This window comes from Phyllobates terribilis, unplaced genomic scaffold, assembly GCF_046119375.1.
Source record: "Phyllobates terribilis strain yellow unplaced genomic scaffold, ASM4611937v1 Scaffold_9__5_contigs__length_417890890, whole genome shotgun sequence".
NCBI lineage: Eukaryota > Metazoa > Chordata > Amphibia > Anura > Dendrobatidae > Phyllobates > Phyllobates terribilis.
Window position 1 is genome coordinate 14,863,073 of NW_027362769.1, and position 26,869 is coordinate 14,889,941.

The 26,869-nt window shown below is 44.0% G+C and overlaps 1 protein-coding gene across 2 annotated transcripts in view; it reads left to right on the forward strand.

The window, feature by feature from the left end:
- Window positions 1-26,869, forward strand: part of PTH2R (parathyroid hormone 2 receptor) — a 2,210,872-nt gene that overhangs the window by 1,876,461 nt on the left and 307,542 nt on the right. For both annotated transcript variants that reach the window (XM_073645571.1, XM_073645570.1), the window contains exon 12: window positions 9,952-9,993. In XM_073645571.1, the coding sequence (XP_073501672.1) occupies window positions 9,952-9,993 (42 nt within the window). The remainder of the gene's footprint in view (window positions 1-9,951; window positions 9,994-26,869) is intronic.

The following is a 26,869-nucleotide window of genomic DNA, read 5'->3' on the forward strand; positions in this document are numbered from 1 at the left end:
GCAACATGACCCTCAGATTGTCAGAATTTGAAATAATCCTGACTACTGGGTTGCCACACTCTTAGATCCCCAACACTCTTCGTTCAACCTTTTCATTTTAATAAAGAACAAAAAAATGGTCATTTTTGAAATTATAAGCATTAGCAGGTTATTAGAAACGGAAATCAAACAGTTTTCAACTCAAAACTTTATTCTAGGTGATGTTACATTTGCACATAGGACCCCTTGTTCGAATGGAGCTTCTGAACTCTCTCGTCCATTGAATTTGTCAAGTTTTGGTTAGTTTCTGCTTCAATTGTTTTGCATGAGGACAGAATACCCTCCCAGAGCTGTTGCTTAGATGTGAACTACCTCCCGCCATCATAGACACTCCTTTTGATGATGCTCCAGAGGTTCTGAATGGGGTTGAGGTCAGGGGAGCAAGGGGGTCACACCATAAGTTTGTCCCCTTTTATGCCCATATCAGCCAGAGATGCAGATGTGTTATGTGCAGCATGAGACGGTGCATTATCATGCATGAAAATGATGCGGAATACACGGTTCTTCTTCTTGAACCATTGCAGGAAGTGCTGTTTGAGAAACTCCACATACATTATGGAGTTCATCTTTTCCCCATCAGGGATCCTAAAGGGGCCGACAATCTCTCTCCCCATGATTCCAGCCGAAAACATTACTCCACCTCCTCCTTGTTGGCGCCGTAGCCGTTTTTGCATGGGGAGTCCTTCATCCAGCCATCCTCCACTCCATCCATCTGGACCATCGAGCGCTGCACGGCACTCATCGGTGAACAAAACAGTTTTGAAGTCAGTCTTCATGTATTGTTTGGCCCACTGGAGCCGTTTCTGCTTGTGTACAGTGGATAGAGGAGGTCGACAGGATGGCTTACGCACAGCTGCAAACCTCTGAAGGACCCGCATCTTGTTGTTTGGAGGACATTGGAGGCACCAGCAGCTTCAAAAACTTGTCTGCTGCTATGACAAGGCATTTTTGCCGCTGCTCTTTCAACCTGATCTAATTGCCTGTAGGAAAGAGTCCTCAATTTGCCCTTATCAGCACGCAGACGTGTGTACTGTGAATCAGCTACATACTTCTTGATTGTGCGATGATCAGGATGAAGTGTCTTGGCAATGTTGACTGTAGTCATGCCTTGACCTAAACACTCCACAATTTGTTGCTTCTCAGCAGCCGACACATCCTTTTTCTTTTTCATTTTGGCAGAAAATGTAGGCTGCTTAATAATGTGGGACAGCCTTCTTAAGTAGTCTTGCCTTTCATTGTACACACCTGCCAAAACTAATTAGCACAGGTGTCTGCAATTGCTTACAGTGATATAAAGAGCCCTGACACACATCACCATCAATGAGTTTAACTGACAAAAAAAAAAATTCTTACCTAATCACTCCTAAACACTTTTTGCATAATAATTTGGAACACAGGGTACATGTGCTTTTCCACAAAACACCAGTGGTTCACGTAGTGAACCTTATAGTTCTTACTTGCCCACCGTGGTCTGTATGGAGTTGTTCAATAAAGGGCCCAAAATTAAGATAACATAGATGGGAGAGGTCTCTATGAATACGAATTCCGAAGTATTTGATACCCTGTGAGGGCCAGGCAAAGGGAAAGTTTCACTGGATGGAATCCTGTATGGATTTGGGGAGGGAGACATCGAGGGCCTCAGACTTCGCTGCATTGATTTTAAAATTTGACCATGTAACAAAGTGATCTATTTCAGCCATAACAGCAGGGATGGATATATGTGATTGAGTGATATATACCAGGACATCATCAGCAAATGCAGAGTACTTGTACTCGGTGCCTCCTACCTCAATCCACCTAACATTGGGGTTATGGCGAATTGATGAGAGCAGGTGCTCCGTCACTAGGATGTATAAGAGAGGGGACAGAGGACATCCCTGCCTTCTCCCATTGGTGATTACAAAAGGTGATGAAAATGCTCTGACGCGCCCCCTGGGCCTTGGGACTCCCGGAGCCAGACCCTTTTTGGTGGATGCTGGGGTTGTAGTCTCCGTGGCGGCGACCCGGTTCCGTGGCTCAGGGCGGTCAAACCAGTGGCGGAACTATTTATGTGGTTTTAATGTTTAAATGTCCGACTACGCCACCCGTGGATTGCGGTCAGAGTGAACCGCCGCTTCATGGCAGACCGCTGAGGCTGGTGTTGTGGGTGCAGCAGAGCGTAGTATAACTCCCCACGGGAGGAGTATAGCCTCAGGGCAGTGTATGCGGAGGATGGGGGTGATGGTGCAGGGCAGCAGCATTAACGACACGTTGTCAGTGGTGCAGTCCAGGGCCTTTACTCACCGTTTTTATTATCCAGACCACTTCTGCAGGTAACGGCTGCCCACGTCGTACTGTGATCACCAGGTGAGGGGCTCGGCCAACTCCCAGATAACTTTGGAGCGCTTCACAGGACCCCCTTTGTGTGTCCTTTCTCTGGCCTTTCTTACCCCACCAGTGACCATGCTTCTGTCCGACTGCCTCCGGCCTCCTCTTGGTAAACTTGGCGCCAGTTTCCCTGACCCTATGTGGTGCCTTCCTAGCGGGTGTAGTGAGGGGCTGCGCCACATAAAATGTCACAGCCTCCGGTTTCTAGCTGAGGGTCATTTCCCGCCTCCACTAGTTTCAGGGATCGGTCTCCCCCTTTGGCCTGACCCCCCCACGCAGGTGGATTCGGGCGTGCGGTGGTGACTCCCCCGTCCGCACACCTGGGATCCCTTCGTTCCTCGTTCCTGGAGCCTTCTCCGCTCCTCTTCCTTCCTTCTCCCTCTTCCAGGCCTGGGCCTCTGTTACTAGGCCCGCCTCCGGAGCAGAGCTCATGCAGAGCCCCTGCTCCCTGTCACTTCTGCTCAGACTTCTCTGCACTGAACTAAGATGGCGCCCACCTTTTATACTCCCTTCTCAATGCACCCAGGAACTGCTTCCTCCCTGCTCCTGCACTACAGGGTTCCCCTTCCTCGGTGTTCTCTCCCCCCACTCCATCCAGGGACAGGGACTGTTGTGCCCATCTCAGGGGCATATTAGTCGCCCTGCCCCACGGCAATGTGATGTAATGCATGCAGGTGTCGGGGTCCTTATCCACACTCCATCCTTACCTGAGAGTGAGATATCACACCTCTGGGTGAGGTGCAATACCTCTGTGGCAACCGAGCCCTCGGGGTGCTACAGTTCCATTTATCTTCAGTCTAGGTGACGTATTGCGATACAGGGCCGTGATTTTGGCTATAAAAGGGTCCCCTAGACCCCTACCCCAAGCTTTTTATGAGAATAATATATGGCGTGCCAGGAGACTCTATGGAATGCTTTCTCAGCATCCAACGAGATTATCTAATTACAAATTTTTAACTGCATCTAGCACAGGAAATACTTTCTGCCTAGTAGCAGTGTCTGCTAGTCAGCGGATTATCCCAGCTGTTAAGCAAGCTACACCACCTGTAGTTTGGACACTTAATATTTTCAAAGGAAATGCTTCGGGCTCCTGGGATACTCAGTGAAGAGCATCGGGAGGCACCCCAAGGCACAGGGGCTGGGACTGGCGGTAGGACGCCTTGCGGTGGACCGCCAAGCTCGATCCTTATAAAAGCTTTTTAACTGCAGCAGCTTTAGTGGACGCTACTGGAGCTGGAATTCCCGCAGCTGCTGGCATCAGACTTGCCATCCAATAGATCATTGTAAAAGGATTTAAAGTGTACTCATTCAAATTAGAGAGACAATTTAAATGAAAAAGCTTAGACCTGCCTCCACCGCAGGGGGGCTCGCTCGACCCACCAGCGGACAGGCACCAGTATTGGGAGAGGGGGGCATGCCGACAGGGTCCACCTCAGCTCTGGCACAAACCCGGCGACACGGAGGTCGCACGGGCAGGAACGGACTGGCTGTGTAGGCTTCGCACTTTTTTGGTTTTAGAAGGGCATGACATGCCTATATCTGTGTCTCCCCCTCCTTTTACTCCTCCACCTCTTTTCTTTTCGCATGACTATATGTACTTGTCACTTTTCCATGTGTTAGTTGTGTCTTCTGAGCAGTTTGTCAGCTTTTGGACAACTTTGAAGTGTTTTCTATGTGTTTTCTATGTGTTGCTATGTGTTTTTGTTTGCCTGCCATTGGTTTTAATGGTGTTCGAAGGTGTTCGACGAACAGTTCATGGTGATTGGAACCAAAGATCTCAAATTTATACTCATCAGACCAAAGCACAGATTTCCACTGGTCTGTCCATTCCTTGTGTTCTTTAGCCTAAAAAAGTCTCTTCTGCTTGTTGCCTGTCCTTAGCAGTGGCTTCCTAGCAGTTATTTTACCATGAAGGCTTGCTGCACAAAGTCTCCTCTTAACAGTTGTTGAAGAGATGTGTCTGCTGCTAGAACTCTGTGTGGCATTGACCTGGTCTCTAATCTGAGCTGCTGTTAACCTGCGATTTCTGAAGCTGGTGACTTAGATAAACTTATCCTCAGAAGCAGAGGTGACTCTTGGTCTTCCTTTCCTGGGGCGGTCCTCATGTGAGCCAGTTTCTTTGTAGCGCTTGATGTTTTTTTGAAACTGCACTTGGGGACACTTTCAAAGTTTTCCCAAATTTTCGGACTGACTGACCTTCATTTCTTAAAGTAATGATGGCCACTCATTTTTCTTTACTTAGCTGCCTTTTTCTTGCCATAATACAAATTCTAACAGTCTATTCAGTAGGACTATCAGCTGTTTATCCACCAGACTTCTGCACAAAACAACTGATGGTCCCAACCCCATTTATAAGGCAAGAAATCCCACTTATTAAACCTGACAGGGTACACCTGTGAAGTGAAAACCATTTACGTTGACTACGTCTTGAAACAGTCATCAAAGCAATAGGTGGCTACTTTGAAGAACCTAAAATATAAGACATATTTTAAGTTGTTTCACACTTTTTTGTTAAGCTTATAATTCCACATGTGTTAATTCATAGTTTCGATGCCTTCAGTGTGAATGTACAATTTTCATAGTCATGAAAATACAGAAAAATCTTTAAATGAGATGGTGTGTCCAAACTTTTGTTCTGTACTGTATATATATATACACTACCGTTCAAAAGTTTGGGGTCACCCAGACAATTTTGTGTTTTCCATGAAAACTCATACTTTTATTTATGAAATGAGTTGCAAAATGATTAGAAAATATAGTCCAGACATTGAAAAGGTTAGAAATAATGACTTTTATTTGAAAGAATAATTTTCTCCTTCAAACTTTGCTTTCGTAAAAGAATGCTCCCTTTGCAGCAATTACAGCATTGCAGACCTTTGGCATTCTAGCTGTTTATTTTCTGAGGTAATCTTGAGAAATTTCACCCCATGCTTCCTGAAGCCCCTCCCACAAGTCGGATTAGCTTGATGGGCACTTTTTGCGTACCATACGGTCAAGCTGCTCCCACAACAGCTCAATGGGTTTGAGATCTGGTGACTGCGCTGGCCACTCCATTACAGATAGAATACCAGCTGCCTGCTTCTTCCCTAAATAGTTCATGCATAATTTGGTCATTGTCCTGTTGTAGGATGAAATTGGTTCCATAGTTACATAGTTACATAGTTACATAGTTAGTAAAGCCGAATAAAGACTTGCGTCCATCAAGTTCGACCTGTTAGTTCTGTAATTGCTAAAGTTGATCCAGAGGAGGGCAAAAACCCCAAATGATTTAGCCAATCTTCACCTGAGGAAAAATTCCCTCCCGACTCTGAAACCAGCAGTCAGAATAAATCCCTGTATCAACCTACTATTTTATTCTATTTTTAAGTATATGCAGAAATCTGCCTGGTATCTAGAAATGCATCCAGTCCCCGCTTGAACTGGTTTAGTGAATCCGACATTACCGTCTCCTCACTCAGTGAATTCCATATTCTCACTGCTCTTACCGTAAAGAACCCCTTCCTATGCTGGTGCTGAAACCTTTTCTCTTCCAGTCTTAGTGAGTGCCCTCTTGTTACCGTAATATCCCTCCTTTTGAACAAATCCCGGGCAAGATCTCTATACTGTCCCCTAACATATTTGTACACATTTATTATGTCCCCCCTCAACCTTCTCTTTTCCAGGCTGAATAGTCCTAGTTTTGCCAACCTCTCTGGGTATTGCAGTCCCTCCATTCCCCTTATTAATTTTGTTGCCCTCCTTTGTACCTTTTCAAGCTCATTTATATCCTTTCTATATATTGGGGCCCATAATTGAGCACAGTATTCCAAGTGTGGTCTGACCAGTGCTTTGTACAGTGGAAGAACAATGTTCTCATCCTTTGCAGCTATACCTCTTCTGATACATCCCATTACCCTGTTTGCCCTTACAGCAGCGGCCTGACTTTGGGCACTCCAATTTAGTTTGCTATCAATCAAGATGCCCAAGTCCTTCTCCATCTCTGAATTCCCCAATGATTTCCCATTCAGTGAGTACTGGTGACTTCCATTTTTCCTTCCCATATGTATGACCTTACATTTCTCCTCGTTAAACCTCATTTGCCATTTAATGCTCCACCTACCCAGCTTATCCAAATCCCTCTGTAGGTCTTCACTATCCTCTTTTGTATTAATTGTTTTACATAACTTTGTGTCATCTGCAAATATTGATATTTTACTATTTATCCCGTTGACTATGTCGTTAATAAAGATATTAAATAACATTGGGCCTAGTACAGACCCCTGTGGTACCCCACTAGTGACGCTTACCCAATCTGAGTATATTCCATTTATAACCACCCTCTGCCTTCTATCCTTTAGCCAGTTAGCTGCCCACTTGCAGACATTTTCCCCCAGCCCCATCATTCTCATTTTGTATACCAACCTATTATGTGGCACGCTATCGAACGCTTTTGAGAAGTCGAGATACACGACATCCACTGGTTCCCCCTGATCTACTCGAGAGCTAACCTCCTCGTAGAAGTCAATCAGGTTTGTTTGGCAGGAGCGATTCCTCATGAATCCATGTTGGTTCGGGGTTAATAGATTATTAGCATCAAGATGCTCCATGATTGCCTCATTAATAAAGCCTTCAAAAATTTTGCCCACAACGGACGTCAGACTCACCGGCCGATAGTTTCCGGTGTTACTTTTTGCTCCCTTTTTGAATATTGGCACTACATTCGCCTGTCGCCAATCAAGTGGTACAGACCCAGTCTCAACAGAGTCCTTAAATATAAGATATAACGGTCTGTCTATTACATTACTTAGTTCCCTTAGTACCCGTGGGTGTATGCCATCAGGTCCTGGTGATTTGTTTATTTTAATGTTACTGAGGCATTTCTGTACCCCAGCTTGGGTTAGATTTGTCATACTTAGTGGAGGATTAAGTTTGTCACTTCTCATTTCGCCTGTTAGTTCTTTTTCCTTTGTGAAAGTTGACGAAAAAAATTTATTTAATAGATTAGCTTTATCCTCATCTTTCTCTATGATTTTGCCTTCATCACTTTTTATCGGTCCAATATTATTCGATTTAATCCTTTTACTATTTATATACGTAAAGAACAGTTTGGGATTTGATCTACTTTCCCTAGCAATACGTCTCTCTGTTTCCTCCTTTGCTATTTTTATTTGTTTTTTGCAGGTTCTCGTTTTTTCCTTGTAACACATTAGTGCCTCCTTGCTGTTTTCCTGTTTTAATCTCTTGAATGCCTCTTTTTTGCTATTTAACGCCCCTTTTACGTTCTTATTCAACCATATTGGTTTCCTCTTATTTCGGGCCCTTTTATTCCCATACGGTATATACCTCCTGCACTGAGTATTCAGAATTCTTTTGAAGGTTTCCCATTTACTATTCGTATTTCCTTGATTAAGAACTTTGTCCCAGTCTATAAGTTGAAGGTTTTCTTTCAGCTGATCAAACTTCGCCCTCCTAAAGTTTAATGTTTTAGTTGTTCCCTTATTGATAACCCTACTAAAGGGCATTTTGAAATTGATAATATTATGATCGCTATTACCTAGGTGCCCCCCTATTTGTACCTCAGTTATTCTATCAGGCCTATTAGTCAATATTAAGTCCAACACTGCCTTCCCTCTCGTTGGTTCCAATCAAGCGCTGTCCAGAGGGTATGGCATTGGGTTGCAAAATGGAGTGATAGTCTTTCTTATTCAAAATCCTTGTTTACCTTGATTTTTACCTTGTACAAATCTTCCACTTTACCAGCACCAAAGCTGCCCCAGACCATCACATTACCTCCACCATGCTTGACAGATGGCGTCAGGCACTCTTCCAACATCTTTTCAGTTGTTCTGCGTCTCACAAATGTTCTTCTGTGTGATCCAAACACCTCAAACTTTGATTTGTCTGTCCATAAAACTTTTTTCTAACCTTCCTCTGTCTAATGTCTGTGTTCTTTTGCCCATAATAATCTTTTCCTTTTATTAGCCAGTCTCAGATAAGGCTTTTTCTTTGCCACTTTGCCCTGAAGGCCAGCATCCCGGAGTCACCTCTTCACTGTAGACGTTGATACTGGCATTTTGGGTGTATTATTTAATGAAGCTGCCAGTTGAGGAGCTGTGAGGCGTCGATATCTCAAACTAGAGACTCTAATGTACTTGTCTTGTTGCTCAGTTGAGCAGCGGCGCCTCAAACTTCTCTTTCTCCTCTGGTTAGAGCCTGTTTGTGCTCTCCACTGAAGGGAGTAGTACACACCGTTGTAGGAAATCTTCAGTTTCTTAGCAATTGCTCGCATGGAATAGCCTTCATTTATAAGAACAAGAATAGACTGTCGAGTTTCACATGAAAGTTCTCTTTTTCTGGCCATTTTGAGAGTTTCATAGAACGAACAAATGTAATGCTCCAGTTTCTCAACTAGCTCAAAGGAAGGTCAATTCTATAGCTTCTCAAATTAGCCAAACCGTTCTCAGCTGGGCTAACATACTTGTGCAAGGGTTTTCTAGGGTTTTCTAAACATCCATTAGCATTCTTACACAGTTAGAAAACACAATGTACCATTAAAACACTGGGGTGGTGGTTGTTGGAAATGGGCCTCTATACACCTATGTAGATATTCCAATAAAAACAAGATGTTTGCCACTAGAATAGTCATTTACCACATTAACAATGTATAGAGTGTATTTCTGATTCATTTAATGTTAGCTTCATTGAAAAAAAATGTGCTTTTCTTTAAAAAATAGTGAAATTTCTAAATGACCCCAAACTTTTGAACGGTAGTGTATATATGTAAGACTGGTAAAGAATTGTTGTTTTCTTCATGAGTAGACATAAATAACATTGTAATATACATTATAATATATGCCATCTGAAAATAGACATTGCCCAGTAAAGGATATAAGAAAATATTTTTTCTTTTAACTTGTCCAATCTACTTCACATTGCTTAGTTCTCAGCTCAATTCTAAATTATATCTTGAGCCAGACACATGTGGATTTTCCACATGGATTTTACCATTTGTAATGTACAGGATGGAATCTGCTGCATTTCCACTGTGGTATCCAAAATCAAATCCACACTGTTAGTATTCCCATCTGCCTTGATTTTAATTCATACTGACAAAACTGACAGTAATTAATAATAAATTATTTTATGTGTCCCATTTAACTTTTCACAAATCGTTAATCAGACCTTTAATTCTCCACTGCATGACAGACAAAACACAATAAGCCCATCTCATTGTAGAACCCTATCTCTCAGCCTACCAAAAATGAATATTATCTGAAGTGTATGTTTGTTACTTAAGCTACAGAAAACTCTTCAGGATGAAAAATACATGGAAAGGTTTGTCTTCTGTCCACTTTGACCAAGCAGTCATTGCTAAGTCATGTTTCTTTAACAACAATGTTTGAGGCACTTTTATCACTTGGCAGCAATTTCTTCTCACATTTCATCCTACATCATTAGTTGCAATAAATAAATAAACAGTAATATAAAACAATGGTCAGGAAAACACGAAAGCGTGATATTTAAATATTTCCTTTCTAATATTAATTTTGTTTTATTCCCACATAGGGTTTTTTTGTATCAATAATCTATTGTTACTGCAATGGAGAGGTAAGTCACATGTATTAAATTTGATTTTAATTGAAATCTTGTTCATTTATATGTCATTCCATGACATCTTCAAGACAAGAGTGCTCTGATGATAGAAAACACTATCTGCACCACTTCTGCAATTTTTCACCCATTCCTGGTTTTGGCTTACAAATACTGACCAAATGCTGAATGTGTGACCGTAGCCTTATAGATATTAAGGGTTGCACCATGATATATACATCTCTTATCAACTTTGCACAGTTCTTAACCAAAATTGGGGGAAAATCTTCAGAAAAAAAAAAACAAATTCAATATGGAATCACTGCCTAAAACCAGTTATTCTGGCTATTTGACTCACCTGATTTGGCAATCTTTACAATAAAATAGTAGAAATAATTATCTTAGCATTTTCCTCACTCCATTAAAAACTCCATAATATGTATACATCAATGCTTCACTGGTATTATTTTTTTGGGGGGAATGCTGGCTATTCCATTGTATATTGAGTGATTGATAATGCTCCATAGAATAAACAAAATAAGATATATTTACAGTTGAAACCAGAAGTTTACATACACTATATAAAAAGACACATATGCATGTTTTTCTCAATATCTGACATGAAATCAGAATAAACCTTTCCCGTTTTAGGTCAATTAGAATTACCATAATTTTTAATATTTGCCAAATGCCAGAATAATGAGAGAGAATTTTTTAAGGCATTTTTATTACTTACTGCAAAGTCAAAAGTTTACATACATTTCATTAGTATTTGGTACCATTGCCCTTAAACTGAATGACTTGGGTCAAACGTTTGTGATATCCTTCCACATGCTTCTCAAAATAGTTGGTCAGAATTTGGGCCCATTCTTCCTGACAAAACTGGTGTAACTGATCCAGGTTTGTAGGTCGCCTTGCTGGCACCTGCCTTTTCAGCTTTGCCCGTAAATTTTCAATAGGATTGAGATCAGGGCTTTGTGATGGCCACTCCAAAACATTGACTTTATTATCTTTAAGCCACTTTGCAGTATGCTTTGAGTCATTTTCCATTTGGAAGACCCATTTCGCCCCAAGCTTTAACTTCCTGGATGATGTCTTGAGTAGTGTTGAGCCACCCCCGTAGTGTTCGAGTTCGGTTCGGTTCGTCGAACACCCGTGTGTTCGCCGAACTGTTCGTCGAACTGTTCGTCGAACACCTTCGAACACCGTTAAAACCAATGGCAGGCAAACAAAAACACATAGAAACACATAGAAAACACCTTCAAAGGTGTCCAAAAGCTGACAAACTGCTCAGAAGACACAACTAACACATGGAAAAGTGACAAGTACATATAGTCATGCGAAAAGAAAAGAGGTGGAGGAGTAAAAGGAGGGGGAGACACAGATATAGGCATGTCATGCCCTTCTAAAATCCAAAAAGTGAGAAGCCGAGACGGCCAGTCCGCTCCTGCCCGTGCCACCTTTGTGTCGCCGGGTTTGTGCCAGAGCCGCGGTGAACCCTGACGGCCAGCCCCCCTCTCCCAATAATGGTGCCTGTCCGCTGGTGGGTCGAGAGAGCCACCCTGTGGTGGAGGCAGCTCTAAGCTTTTTAATTTAAATTGTCCCTCTAATTTGAATGAATACACTTTAAATCCATTTACAAGGATCTATTGGAGGGCAAGTCTCATGCCAGCAGCCGCGTAATTCCAGCTCCAGTAGCGTCCACTAAAGCTGCTGCAGTTAAAAAGCTTTTATAAGGATCGAGCTCGGATGTCCACCGCAAGGCATCCTAGTGCCAGTCCCAGCCCCTATGCCTTGGGGTGCCTCCTGATGCTCTTCACTGAGTATCCCGTGGTCCCGAAGCATTTCCTTTGAAAAAATTAAGTGTCCAAACTACAGGTGGTGTAGCTTGCTTAACAGCCGGGATAATCCGCTGACTAGCAGACACTGCTACTAGGCACAAAGTATTTCCTGGGCTAGATGCAGTTAAAAATTTGTAAGTAGATACTCTCGTTGGATGCTGAGAAAGCATTCCATAGAGTCTCCTGGCACGCCATATATGATTCTCTTAAAAAGCTTGGGGTAGGGGTCTAGGGGACCCTTTTATAGCCAAAATCACGGCCCTGTATCACAATACGTCACCTAGGCTGAAGATAAATGGAACTGTAGCACCGAGGGCTCGGTTGCTACAGACGTATTGCACCTCACCCAGAGGTGTGATATCTCACTCTCAGATAAGGATGGAGTGTGGATCAGGACCCGACACCTGCATGCATTACACCACATTGCCGTGGGGCAGGGCGACCAATATGCCCCTGAGATGGGCACGACAGTCCCTGTCCCTGGCTGGAGTGGGGGGAGGGAACACTGACGAAGGGGAACCTGCAGTGCAGGAGCAGGGAGGAAGCAGTTCCTGGGTGCATTGAGAAGGGAGTATAAAAGGTGGGCACCATCTTAGTTCAGTGCAGAGAAGTCTGAGCAGAAGTGGCAGGGAGCAGGGGCTCTGCATGAGCTCTGCTCCGGAGGCGGGCCTAGTAACAGAGGCCCAGGCCTGCAAGAGGGAGAAGGAAGGAAGAGGAGCGGAGAAGGCTCCAGGAACGAGGAATGAAGGGATCCCAGTGGTGCGGACGGGCGAGTCGCCACCGCACGCCCGAATCCACCTGCGTGGAGGGGTCAGGCCAAAGGGGGAGACCGGTCCCCGAACTAGTGGAGGCAGGAAACGACCCTCAGCTAGAAACCGGAGGCTCTGACATTTTATGTGGCGCAGCCCCTTGCTCCACCCGCTAGGAAGGCACCACATAGGGTCAGGGAAACTGGCGCCAAGTTTACCAAGAGGAGGCCCGAGGCAGCCGGACAGAAGTGTTGGTAAGAAAGGCCAGACAAAGGACACACAAAGGGGGTCCTGTGAAGCGCTCCAAAGTTATCTGGGAGTTGTCTGAGCCCCTCACCTGGTGAGCACAGTACGACGTGGGCAGCCGTTACCTGCAGACGTGGTCTGGATAATAAGAACTGTGAGTAAAGGCCCTGAACTGCATCACTGACTCCGTGTCGTTACTGCTGCTGCCCTGCACCATCACCCCCATCCTCCGCATACACTGCCCTGAGGCTATACTCCTCCCGTGGGGAGTTATGCTACGCTCTGCTGCTCCCACAACACCAGCCTTAGCGGTCTGCCCTGTAGCGGCGGTTCACTCTGACCGCAATCCACGGGTGGCGTAGTCGGACATTTAAACATCAAAACCACATAAATAGTTCCGCCACTGGCTTGACCGCCCTGAGCCACGGAACCGGATCGCCGCCACGAAGACTACAACCACCAGAATCCACCAAAAAGGGTCCGGCTCCGGGTGTCCCAAGGCCCAGGGGGTGCGTCAGAACATTTTCATCACCTTTCACAATCACCAATGGGACAAGGCAGGGATGTCCTCTGTCCCCTCTCTTATACATCCTAGTGACGGAGCACCTGCTCTCATCAATTCGCCATAACCCCAATATTAGGTGGATTGAGGTGGGAGGCACCGAGTACAAGTGCTCTCTATTTGCTGATGATGTCCTAGTATATATCACTCAATCACATATATCCATCCCTGCTGTTATGGCTGAAATAGATCACTTTGTTACATGGTAAAATTTTAAAATCAATGCAGCGAAGTCTGAGGCCCTCGATGTCTCCCTCCCTAAATCCATATAGGATTCCATCCAGTCCAACTTTCCCTTTGCCTGGCCCTCACAGGGTATCAAATACTTAGGAATTCCTATTCATAGAGACCTCTCCCATCTATGTTATCTTAATTTTGGGCCCTTTATTGAACAATTCCATACAGACCACGGTTGGCAAGTTAGAACTGTAAGATTCACTACGTGAACCACTGGTGTTTTGTGGAAAACCACATGTACACCGCGTTCCAAATTATTATGCAAAAAGTGTTTAGGAGTGATAAGGGAAGAATTTGTTTGTTTGTCAGTTAAACTCATTGATGGTGATGTGTGTCAGGGCTCTTTATATCACTGTAAGCAATTGCAGACACCTGTGCTAATTAGTTAGGCAGGTGTGTCCAATGAAAGGCAAGACTACTTAAGAAGGCTCTCTCACGTTATTAAGCAGCCTACATTTTCTGCCAAAATGGGAAAGAAAAAGGATGTGTCGGCTGCTGAGAAGCAACAAATTGTGGAGTGTTTAGGTCAAGGCATGACTACAATCAACATTGTGCGATGATCAGGATGAAGTGTCTTGGCAATCAAGAAGTATGTAGCTGATTCACAGTACACACGTGTGCGTGCTGATAAGGGCAAATTGAGGACTCTTTCCTACAGGCAATTACGTCAGGTTGAAAGAGCAGCGGCAAAAAAGCCTTGTCATAGCAGCAGACAAGTTTTTGAAGCTGCTTGTGCTCCAACGTCCCCCGAACAACAAGATGCAGGGTCCTTCAGAGGTTTGCAGCTGTGCATACGCCATCCTGTCGACCTCCTCTATCCACTTCACACAAGCAGAAACGGCTCCAGTGGGCCAAACATTACATGAAGACTGATTTCAAAACTGTTTTGTTCACGGATGAGTGCCGTGCAGCGCTCGATGGTCCAGATGAATGGAGTGGAGGATGGCTGGTTGATGGACACCCCACGCAAACACGGCTACAGCGCCAACAAGGAGGAGGTGGAGTAATGTTTTGGGCTGGAATCATGGGGAGAGAGATTGTCGGCCCCTTTAGGATCCCTGAAGGCGCTAAAGATGAACTCCATAATGTATGTGGATTTTCTCAAACAGCACTTCCTGCCATGGTTCAAGAAGAAGAACCGTGTATTTCACAGCAAGATCATTTTTCTGCATGATAATGCACCATCTCATGCTGCACATAAAACATCTGCATCTCTGGCTGATATGGGCATAAAAGGGGACAAACTTATGGTGTGACCCCCATGATCCCCTGACCTCTACCCCATTCAGAACCTTTGGAGCATCATTAAAAGGAGTGTCTATGATGGCGGGAGGCAATTCACATCTAAGCAACAGCTCTGGGAGGGTATTCTGTCCTCATGCAAAACAATTGAAGCAGAAACCATCCAAAACCTGACAAATTCAATGGACGAGAGAGTTCAGAAGCTCCTTTCGAACAAGGGGTCCTATGTGAAAATGTAACATCACCTAGAATAAATTTTTGAGTTGAAAACTGTTTGATTTCAGTTTCTAACAACCTGCTAATGTTTATAATTTCAAAAATGACCATTTTTTTGGTCTTTATTAAAATGAAAAGGTTGATCGAAAAGTTTGGGGGATCTAAGAGTGTGGCAACCCAGTAGTCATGATTACTTCGAATTCTGACAATATGAGGGTCATGCTGCAGGTAGTGCAGCAAGAAGGCACTTATGTGTCTTGCGCATCTCGGAGCCCCAAAATTATTTTCCGGGCTAGATGCAGCTAAAAATTATTTTTAATTTTAAATCTGGTGAAGCTTATTATAGATGGCCTAATAGGATCAGTGCTGCACACTGCTACAAAGCCCAAATTATTTTCCAGTCAAGATACAGATAAACATGATTAGTAATTTGAAAGCTTAAAACGGTTGGTAGGGTGATTTTAACCAATCATCAAGCTTTTACTCTCCCCAGGATGACACAGGGGTAGAAAAGTCGTTTCGGATCCATGATTTGTTCATCTTTATGAACGTGAGTCTGTCTACATTATCAGTGGAGAGCCGCGTGCGCTTATCTGTCAGCACACCACCAGCAGAACGCTGGCTGCGGGGCATGACAAGATCTCCAAGGCGTAAGTGGCTAGCTCCGGCCATTTATCCAGATTGGAAGCCCAAAAAGAGCAAGGGTCCAGTGACACAGTCGTGGCTTCAATGTTTACTTGGAGATACTCCTGTACCATCGTCTCTAGGCGTTGACTATGTGTCAGACTTCTTGTCTCCTGTGGCCTTGCAAAGGATGGGCTAAAAAAGTGGTGAAATGATTCCGCAAAATTGATGTTACCAGCAGATACTGTGGTTCTGTTACGGTTTGAGTGCTGAACACTTGACGGTCCCACGGTTGGCAAGTTGGAACTGTGAGATTCACTACGTGCACCACTGGTATTTTGTGGAAAAGCACATGTAAGATTCTGCAACAGTCTCTGCTGATACTCCTGCATGCGTGCATCCCTTTCTATGGCAGGAATAATTTCTGCAAATTTACTTTTGTACCGGGGATCTAACAGTGTGGCAACCCAGTAGTCAGGATTATTTCTAATTCTCACAATTCGAGGGTCATGTTGCAGGTAGTGCAGCAAGAAGGCACTCATGTGTGTTGCGCATCCAGGAGCACCAAGTCCCTGTTGTGTTGGTGGCGAGGTAACAATCATGCTTCCTTCCTCTGTCCTCTCCCCCCAACCTCGCACAACAGAAATGTGATCAAGGTCTCCCTCATCTGATGAGTCTTCCATCAGTTCGTCCTCCACTTCTTCCTGGGCTCCTGCACCTTCCTCACTAGTTTGGCTGCTACCATGCGCCCTGGTAAAATCATCTCCCCCACCCTCACATGCCTGCCGCCTTGGTGCTGCCGACTGTCTGGACCTTGCAGATGTTAGCCCTTCCGCATACAACTCCTCCTCCTCTACTTCCTCCACCTCCTCTTGTGCCACCACCTGACTCCGAATTCTGTTTAACATGTGCTCCAGCATGTAAATCACCGGAATAGTCATGCTGATAATGGCATCGTCAGCACTAAACATCTTCGTCGCCATTTCAAAACTGTGCAGAAGGGTGCATAGGTCCCTGATCTGAGACCACTCCTCCAGCGTGATTTTCCCCACCTCTGAATCTCGTTGGCCCAGGCTATACGTCAGAACGTATTGCACCAGGGCTTGTCGGTGCTGCCACAGTCGCTGCAACATGTGCAGAGTTGAATTCCACCGGGTAGGCACATCGCATTTTAGCCGGTGAAGTGGCAGGCCCAACGACTTCTGTAGAGATGTAAGTCGCTGAGCTGCGGGATGCGAACGGCGGAAGTGAGCACACAGCGACCGTGCCCTCTGCAGAAGGCCATCTAGTCTGGGATAGTGGGCTAAAAATTGCTGGACAACCAGGTTCAACACGTGAGCCATACAAGGCATGTGTGTGACATTGCCCCGGCGAAGGGCCACACCCAGGTTTGCAGCATTGTCGCACACGGCCTTCCCTGGTTTCAGGTCCAGTGGAGACAACCATTCATGAAATTGGTTCTCCAGAGCTGACCACAACTCCTCAGCTGTGTGACTCACATTTCCCAGACATTTCAATGTAAAAACCGCCTGATGACGTTGAGCCCTACTGCCAGCATAGTAAGGAGGTGTGCAGGATCCCTTCTGCGCAGTTAGAAAGCTTGTGGCATGACCAGACAGGCTTTGGGTGCAGGTGGAAGACCGAGAGGAGGTTGAGGAGGCAGAAGCAGTGGAGGAACTTTGACATAAAGAGGATTGACGCACAACTCGTGGGGACGGCAAGACTTGGACAGCAGCCCCTTGTCCTGCTGTCACCATAGTTACCCAGTGCCCAGTCAGCGACATGTAACGCCCCTGTCCATGCCTACTCGTCCAAGTGTCTGTGGTGAAATGCACCCTGTCACACACAGAGTTTCTCAAAGAAGCGGTGATGTTGTGTGCGACATGCTGGTGGAGCGCAGGCACACCTTTCTTTGAGAAGTAGTGCCGACTGGGCATCTGGTACTGGGGCACTGCGACGGACATAAGGTCTCGAAAATCCTCTGTGTCCACCAGGCGGAAAGGCAGCATTTCTGTAGCCAAGAGCTTGCAGATGGTGAAATTCAACCTCTTAGCTTTCTCATGGCTAGGAGGAAATGGTCTTTTACTTGTCCACATCTGAGGGACCGAGGGCTGGCTATTGTGCTTAGACGGGGTTGATAAGGGTGTCCCCGGCAAACTGCCGGTCTGTGAGGAAGATGCAGGCGGACATGTTAGGTTGCCTTGATCCAAAGGTGGTGCTATCGATGTCGGACAGCGCTCAAGACCAGCTGGTGTTACCACCTCCAAAGAAAATGATGACCTGCCAATCACGCTGGCTGTTGCGGGTAAAGAGGTGGCAGGTCTGCGCCCCAAAACAGGTGTGACTGCTGTCCCCCCAGTCACAGAGGATGAAGAGGCCGCGGATGCACAAGATATGGCAGACGGTGGTTGGCCCGGCCGGCTAGGCCGCATTGTAGCACACTGAGCTTCCCACTGCAACTTATGCTTCATGTCCATGTGCCGGTTCATGCATGAAGTACTCAAACTATGTATTTTTTGGCCTCTACTTAGCTTTTGCTGACAAATGTTACAGATAACACGAGTTGGGTCATCTTTATCGATCTGAAAAAATGCCCAGGCTATGCAAGGCTTAGCACCCATGCGACCTGAAGAGCCACCACGACTTGTGGTGAGAGGCAGAGTTGTGTTTGAGGATGCAGTTGTTGACGTGCTTCCAGTACTACGTCTCTGTCCAGGAAGGCGCAACCTGACCTCGTCGTCACTAGCATCTTCCTCCACCTCCTCTGCTGACCTCATCTCTTGGCTGACTGTGGGTTGACAGTAAGTGGGATCTCCGACCTCATCATCATCACCCTGTGCGTTATCACACCCGTCGTCCTCAGAGCCAACCTGTTCCTGCCCTGACAAAAAACTAAAGTTGTCGCTCCAATCAGGTATTTGAGTCTTATCATCGTCTTCCTCATTGTCTCCACCAACAGGAGTTACAGTTTGGGAATGAGGGTCTACATTATGGTCAGAACCTTCTGCGTCTGGTCCTGGATCCGACTCATAAAGATTCTGGGCATCAGTGCAGATCATTTCCTCGTCTGGATTCACAGAAGCGCTGGAGTCGACCTCTGATTCCCAGGCTATAGTATGAGTAAACAGCTCTGCAGACTCAACCATCTGTTCTACCTCATACTCAGACGGGCAGCTGGAGATTTGGGAGCTGTGAGGAAGCAAGTGCGATTTGGGTGACACCTTTGAGGACTGGAGTATTTGTGATGTTGAAGTTGATGTGGAGGAGAGCCCACTTAAAGGAGCACTTGATATCCGTTGAAGCACCTGCTGTTTTTGTGCCTCATCTGGAATTTGTAGCGATTGGCGTGGCCGTAAGAAAGGGATCTTATCACATTGTCCGCTAAAAGAAGTAGACATTTTAGTTTGGCTGGAAGATGGTCTTTCTTCTGCACCTACCCCACGGACACAACCTTTTTTCCCCTTCCCAACACGCCTATTCCCCTTTCCACCAGCAGCAGGCCTTTTTCCACTCATTTTGGTGGTTAACTAATTCACAACTCTGGAGTTGTTTGCACAAAAAAACAATGGATGGTAACCGAGCAGAGCTGAGTGGCCAAACTGTGGTATTAGGCCAAAACTATTGGCTTGGTTAGATGCAGAAAAAAATTATTTTTAATTTGCAACCTGATGGAGGTTAGTATAGATGGACTAATAGACCAAGTCCCACACACCGCTAGAAGCCCAAATATTTTTTCAGAGCTAGATGCAGAAAATTTTTTTATTCAATTTGCAACCTGATGGAGGTCAGTATAGATGGACTAATAGACCAAGTCCCACACACTGCTAGAAGCCCAAATATTTTTTCAGAGCTAGATGCATAAAAAAATTATTTTTAATTTGCAACCTGATGGAGGTCAGTATAGATGGACTAATAGACCAAGTCCCACACACCGCTAGAAGCCCAAATATTTTTTCAGAGCTAGATGCAGAAAAAAATTAAATTCAATTTGCAACCTGCTGGAGGTCAGTATAGAAGGACTAATAGAACAAGTCCCACACACTGCTAGAAGCCCAAATATTTTTTCAGAGCTAAATGAAGAAAAAAATTATTTTTAATTTGCAACCTGATGGAGGTCAGTATAGATGGACTAATAGACCAAGTCCCACACACTGCTAGAAGCCCAAATATTTTTTCAGAGCTAGATGCAGAAAAAAATTATTTTTAATTTGCAACCTGATGGAGGTCAGTATAGATGGACTAATAGACCAAGTCCCACACACCGCTAGAAGCCCAAATATTTTTTCAGAGCTAGATGCAGAAAATTTTTTTATTCAATTTGCAACCTGATGGAGGTCAGTATAGATGGACTAATAGACCAAGTCCCACACACTGCTAGAAGCCCAAATATTTTTTCAGAGCTAGATGCAGAAAAAAATTATTTTTAATTTGCAACCTGATGGAGGTCAGTATAGATGGACTAATAGACCAAGTCCCACACACCGCTAGAAGCCCAAATATTTTTTCAGAGCTAGATGCAGAAAAAAATTATATTCAATTTGCAACCTGCTGGAGGTCAGTATAGAAGGACTAATAGAACAAGTCCCACACACTGCTAGAAGCCCAAATATTTTTTCAGAGCTAAATGAAGAAAAAAATTATTTTTAATTTGCAACCTGATGGAGGTCAGTATAGATGGACTAATAGACCAAGTCCCACACACTGCTAGAAGCCCAAATATTTTTTCAGAGCTAGATGCAGAAAAAAATTATTTTTAATTTGCAACCTGATGGAGGTCAGTATAGATGGACTAATAGACCAAGTCCCACACACCGCTAGAAGCCCAAATATTTTTTCAGAGCTAGATGCAGAAATTTTTTTTATTCAATTTGCAACCTGATGGAGGTCAGTATAGATGGACTAATAGACCAAGTCCCACACACTGCTAGAAGCCCAAATATTTTTTCAGAGCTAGATGCAGAAAAAAATTATTTTTAATTTGCAACCTGATGGAGGTCAGTATAGATGGATTAATAGACCAAGTCCCACACACTGCTAGAAGCCCAAATATTTTTTCAGAGCTAGATGCAGAAAAAAAATATTTTTAATTTGCAACCTGATGGAGGTCAGTATAGATGGACTAATAGACCAAGTCCCACACACCGCTAGAAGCCCAAATATTCTTTCAGAGCTAGATGCAGAAAAATTTTTTATTCAATTTGCAACCTGATGGAGGTCAGTATAGATGGACTAATAGACCAAGTCCCACACACTGCTAGAAGCCCAAATATTTTTTCAGAGCTAGATGCAGAAAAAAATTATTTTTAATTTGCAACCTGATGGAGGTCAGTATAGATGGACTAATAGACCAAGTCCCACACACTGCTAGAAGCCCAAATATTTTTTCAGAGCTAGATGCAGAAAAATTTTTTTTTTAATTTGCAACCTGATGGAGGTCAGTATAGATGGACTAATAGACCAAGTCCCACACACCGCTAGAAGCCCAAATATTTTTTCAGAGCTAGATGCAGAAAAAAATTATATTCAATTTGCAACCTGCTGGAGGTCAGTATAGAAGGACTAATAGAACAAGTCCCACACACTGCTAGAAGCCCAAATATTTTTTCAGAGCTAAATGAAGAAAAAAATTATTTTTAATTTGCAACCTGATGGAGGTCAGTATAGATGGACTAATAGACCAAGTCCCACACACTGCTAGAAGCCCAAATATTTTTTCAGAGCTAGATGCAGAAAAAAATTATATTCAGTTTGCAACCTGATGGAGGTCAGTATAGATGGACTAATAGAATGATGCTATGCCCAAAAGATTTTACTTCACTGGGTGCAGTAAAAAAATTGGTATTCTATACACAGGTGGTATATCTTGCAACACAGATAGGCTACTCCACTGACTAACACACTCTGCAATAGGCCAAAAAGGATTAGCTTTGCTAGATTCAGCCAAATGCTGTGAAAAAAACTTGCACAGCACTGGCACAGACCTGCCTGGCAAAAACTGATAGGAACTGATGTAACCTAGTCCTGAAAAGGACTCCAATTACAATTAGTCTTTACTCCCACAATCTATCTATTTAAGAGCACAGACCTGCTTGATAAAAGTCGTAGGAAATGCTGTAACCTAGTCCTTAAAAGGACTGCAATCACAACTATTCCCTACTCCCAAGCTATCTGTATATTTGTGCGAAAATTGGCTTGAAATTAACAAGGTATAGCGCACACAGCAACAGCGGTGCCGTCTAACACGCAGCTGCAGCAGTGAGAAAATGGTGGCGACGGGGAAAATGGCTTGGTCTTATAGGGCAAGGACATGTGACATACACTGCCAATCACACATGCCCTTGCTTGTGTGAAAAAAAGCACTTCGCTCCGTGTGTGCGCTGCTGATAGGCTGACAGATTGCACCTCCCCACTGCAAATGCGGGAAAGAGAAAAAAAAATGGAGATCTTCATTGTTCCTGCAGAGATCCATCCCCTGCCCCTCCCCCCGCCCCGCTGTACACTCAAACTGCGTATTAACATTAATTTTCATCATTACTGAGAAAAAATCCAGTTATGATTTTGGTGCACGAACAGTTATCGAACATAACCTCGAACAGCTGAATTTTTCTCAAATTGTTCGTGTTCGCCGACCGGCTCGAACACCGCCCAAAACAGCTCGAATTTGAGATTGGCGAACAGTTCGAGTAGAACAACGCTCATCTCTAGTCTTGAGATGTTGCTTCAATATTGCCACATAATCTTTTTTTCTCATGATGCCATCTCTTTTGTGAAGTGTACCAGTTCCTCCTGCAGCAAAACAACCCCACATCATGATGCTGTCACCCCCATATTTCACAGTTTGGATGGTGTTCTTAGGCTTTCAAGTTTCTCCCTTTTTTCTCCAAACGTAGCAATGGTCATTATGCCCAAAAAGTTCAATTTTAGTTTCATCAAACCACTGGACATGTCTCCAAAAATTAAAGTCTTTGTTGCTGTGTGCATTTGCAAACATTAATATAGCTTTTTTATGTTTCTTTTGGAGTAATGGCTTCTTCCAGGCAGAATGGCCTTTCAGCCTATGTTGATGCAGTACTCGTTTCACTGTGGTTATTGACACAATCTTACCAGCTTCCGCCATCATCTTCACAAGGTCCTTTGCTTTTGTCCTTGGGTTGATATGCACATGACGGATCAAAGCATGTTCATATCTGGAACACAAAACCCGTCTCCTTCCTGAGCGGTAAGATGGACATTCCCATCTTGTTTGTACTTGCGTATATTTGTTTATACAGATGAGCGAGGCACCTTCAGGTATCTTCAAATTGTACCCAAGGATGAGCCAGACTTGTATAAGTCCACAATTATCTTGCAGATATCTTGGCTGATTTCTTTAAACTTTCTCATGATGCTACACAAAGAAGCGGCGTGTTTCAGGTGTGCATTAAAATACTTCCACAGCTGTGTCTCTTATTAACTCAGATGTTGCCAAAAAAGCTCTGAAGCTTCCAAACACATGACATCATCATATGGGCAGTCCAGTATTGTTTATAGGCTTAGTAATCTTAGTGTATATAAACTTTTAACTTTTAAGTAAGTAATTAAAATGCGTTAAAACATTCTCTCTTATCCTGGCATTTGGCAAATATTAAAAATTATGGTAATCCTAATTGAGCTAAAACAGGAAAGGTTTATTCTGATTTCATGTCAGATATTGAGAAAAACATACATATGTGTCTTTTTATATAGTGTATGTAAACTTCTGGATTCATCTGTATATGTGTGCGCATATATATATATATATATATATATATATATATATATATATATACAGTACAGACCAAAAGTTTGGACACACCTTCTCATTTAAAGATTTTTCTGTATTTTCATTACTTTGAAAATTGTACATTCACACTGAAGGCATCAAAACTATGAATTAACACATGTGGAATTATATACTTAACAAAAAAGTGTGAAACAACTGAAAATATGTCTTATATTCTAGATTCTTCAAAGTAGCCACCTTTTGCTTTGATGACTGCTTTGCACACTCTTGGCATTCTCTTGATGAGCTTCAAGAGGTAGTCACCGGAAATGGTCTTCCAACAATTTTGAAGGAGCTCCCAGAGATGCTTAGCACTTGTTGGCCCTTTTGCCTTCATTCTGCGGTCCAGCTCACCCCAAACCATCTCGATTGGGTTCAGGTCTGGTGACTGTGGAGGCCAGGTCATCTGGAGTAGCAACTCATAACTCTCCTTCTTTGTCAAATAGCCCATACACAGCCTGGAGGTGTGTTTGGGGTCATTGTCCTGTTGAAAAATAAATGATGGTCCAACTAAACGCAAACTGGATGGAATAGCATGCCACTGTAAGATGCTGTGGTAGCCATGCTGGTTTAGTATGCCTTCAATTTTGAATAAATCCCCAACAGTGTCACCAGCAAAGCACCCCCACACCATCACACCTCCTCCTCCATGCTTCACGGTGGGAACCAGGCATGTAGAGTCCATCCGTTCACCTTTTCTGCGTCGCACAAAGACACAGTGGTTGGAACCAAAATCTCAAATTTGGATTCATCAGACCAAACACAGATTTCCACTCGTCTAAAGTCCATTCCCTGTGTTCTTTAGCCCAACCAATTCTTTTCTGCTTGTTGGCTGTCCTTAGCAGTGGTTTCCTAGCAGCTATTTTACCTTGACGGCCTGCTGCACAAAGTCTCCTCTTAACAGTTGTTGAAGAGATGTGTCTGCTGCTAGAACTCTGTGTGGCATTGACCCGGTCTCTAATCTGAGCTGCTGTTAACCTGCGATTTCTGAGGCTGGTGACTCGGATAAACTTATCCTCAGAAGTAGAGGTGAGTCTTGGTCTTCCTTTCCTGGGGCGGTCCTCATGTGAGCCAGTTTCTTTGTAGTGCTTGATGGTTTTTGCAACTGCACTTGGGGACACTTTCAAAGTTTTCCCAATTTTTCGCACTGACTGACCTTCATTTCTTAAAGTAATGATGGCCACTCGTTTTTCTTTACTTAGCTGCTTTTTTTCTTGCCATAATACAAATTCTAACAGTCTATTCAGTAGGACTATCAGCTGTGTATCCACCAGACTTCTGCACAACACAACTGATGGTCCCAACCCCATTTATAAGGCAAGAAATCCCACTTATTAAACCTGACAGGGCACACCTGTGAAGTGAAAATCATTTCCGGTGACTACCTCTTGAAGCTCATCAAGAGAATGCCAAGAGTGTGCAAAGCAGTCATCAAAGCAAAAGGTGGCTACTCTGAAGAACCTAGAAAATAAGACATATTTTCAGTTGTTTCACACTTTTTTGTTAAGTATATAATTCCACATGTGTTAATTCATAGTTTTGATGCCTTCCGTGTGAATGTACAATTTTCATAGTCATGAAAATACAGAAAAATCTTTAAATGAGAAGGTGTGTCCAAACTTTTGGTCTGTACTGTATATCTATATATATATATATATCTATATATAGATATATATAGATATAGATATACATATACCTATATATATATATATATCTATATATATACACTGCTCAAAAAATTAAAGGGAACATTCAAATAACACATCCTAGATCTGAATGAATGAAATATTCTCATTGAATGCTTTGTTCTGTACAAAGTTGAATGTGCTGACAACAAAATCACACAAAAATCATCAATGGAAATCAAATTTATTAACCAATGGAGGCCTGGAATTGGAGTCACCCCCAAAATTAAAGTGAAAAACACACTACAAGCTGATCCAACTTTGATGTAATGTCCTTAAAACAAGTCAAAATGAGGCTCAGTATTGTGTGTGGCCTCCATGTGCCTGTATGACCTCCCTACAATGCCTGGGCATGCTCCTGATGAGGTTGCGGATGGTCTCCTGTGGGATCTCCTACCAGACCTGGACTAAAGCATCCGCCAACTCCTGGACAGTCTGTGGTGCAACATGACGTTGGTGGATGGAGCGAGACATGATGTCCCATATGTGCTCAATCAGATTCAGGTCTGGGGAACAGGCGGGCCAGTCCATAGCTTCAATGCCTTCATATTGCAGGAAATCCTGACACACTCCAACCAAATGAGGTCTGGCATTGTCCTGCATTAGGAGGAACCCAGGGCCAACCACACCAGCATATGGTCTCACAAGGGGTCAGAGGATCTCATCTCGGTACCTAATGGCAGTCAGGCTACCTCTGGTGAGCACATGGGGGACTGTGTGGCCCTCCACAGAAATGCCACCCCACACGATTACTGACTCACTGCCAAACCGGTTATGCTGAAGAATGTTGCAGGCAGCAGATCTCTCTCCACGGCATCTCCATACTCTGTCACATCTGTCACATGTGCTCAGTGTAAACCTGCTTTCATCTGTGAAGAGCACAGGGCGCCAGTGGCGACTTTGCCAATCCTGGTGTTCTGTGGCAAATGCAAAACATCCTGCATGGTGTTTGGCTGTGAGCACAACCCCCATCTGTGGACATCGGGCCCTCATACCACCCTCATGGAGTTGGTTTCTAACCGTTTGTGCAGACACATGCCCATTTGTGGCCTGCTGGACTTCATTTTGCAGGGCTCTGGCAGTGCTCCACCTGTTCCTCCTTGCACAAAGGCGGAGGTAGCGGTCCTGCTGCTGGGTTGTTGCCCTCCTGCGGCCCCCTCCACGTCTCCTGGTGTACTGGCCTGCCTCCTGGTAGCTACTCCAGCCTCTGGACACTGCGCTGACAGACACAGCAAACCTTCTTGCCACAGCTCGCATTGATGTGCCATCCTGGATGAGCTGCACTATCTGAGCAACTTCTGTGGGTTGTAGAGTCCGTCTCATGCTATCACGAGTGTGAAAGCACAACCAACATTCAAAAGTGACCAAAACATCAGGCAGAAAGCATTGGTACTGAGATGTGGTCTGTGGTCCCCACCTGCAGAACCACTCCTTTATTGAGGGTGTCTTGATAATTGCCAATAATTTCCATCTATTGTCTATTCCATTTGCACAACAGCATGTGAAATTGATTGTCAGTGTTGCTTCCTAAGTGGAGAGTTTGATTTCACAGAAGTTTGATTTACTTGGAGTTATATTCTGCTGTTTAAGTGTTCACTTAATTTTTTTGAGCAGTGTATATCTATATATACATATATATAGATATATATATAAATATACATATATTAGTTATCAACAAAGAATTGTCATGT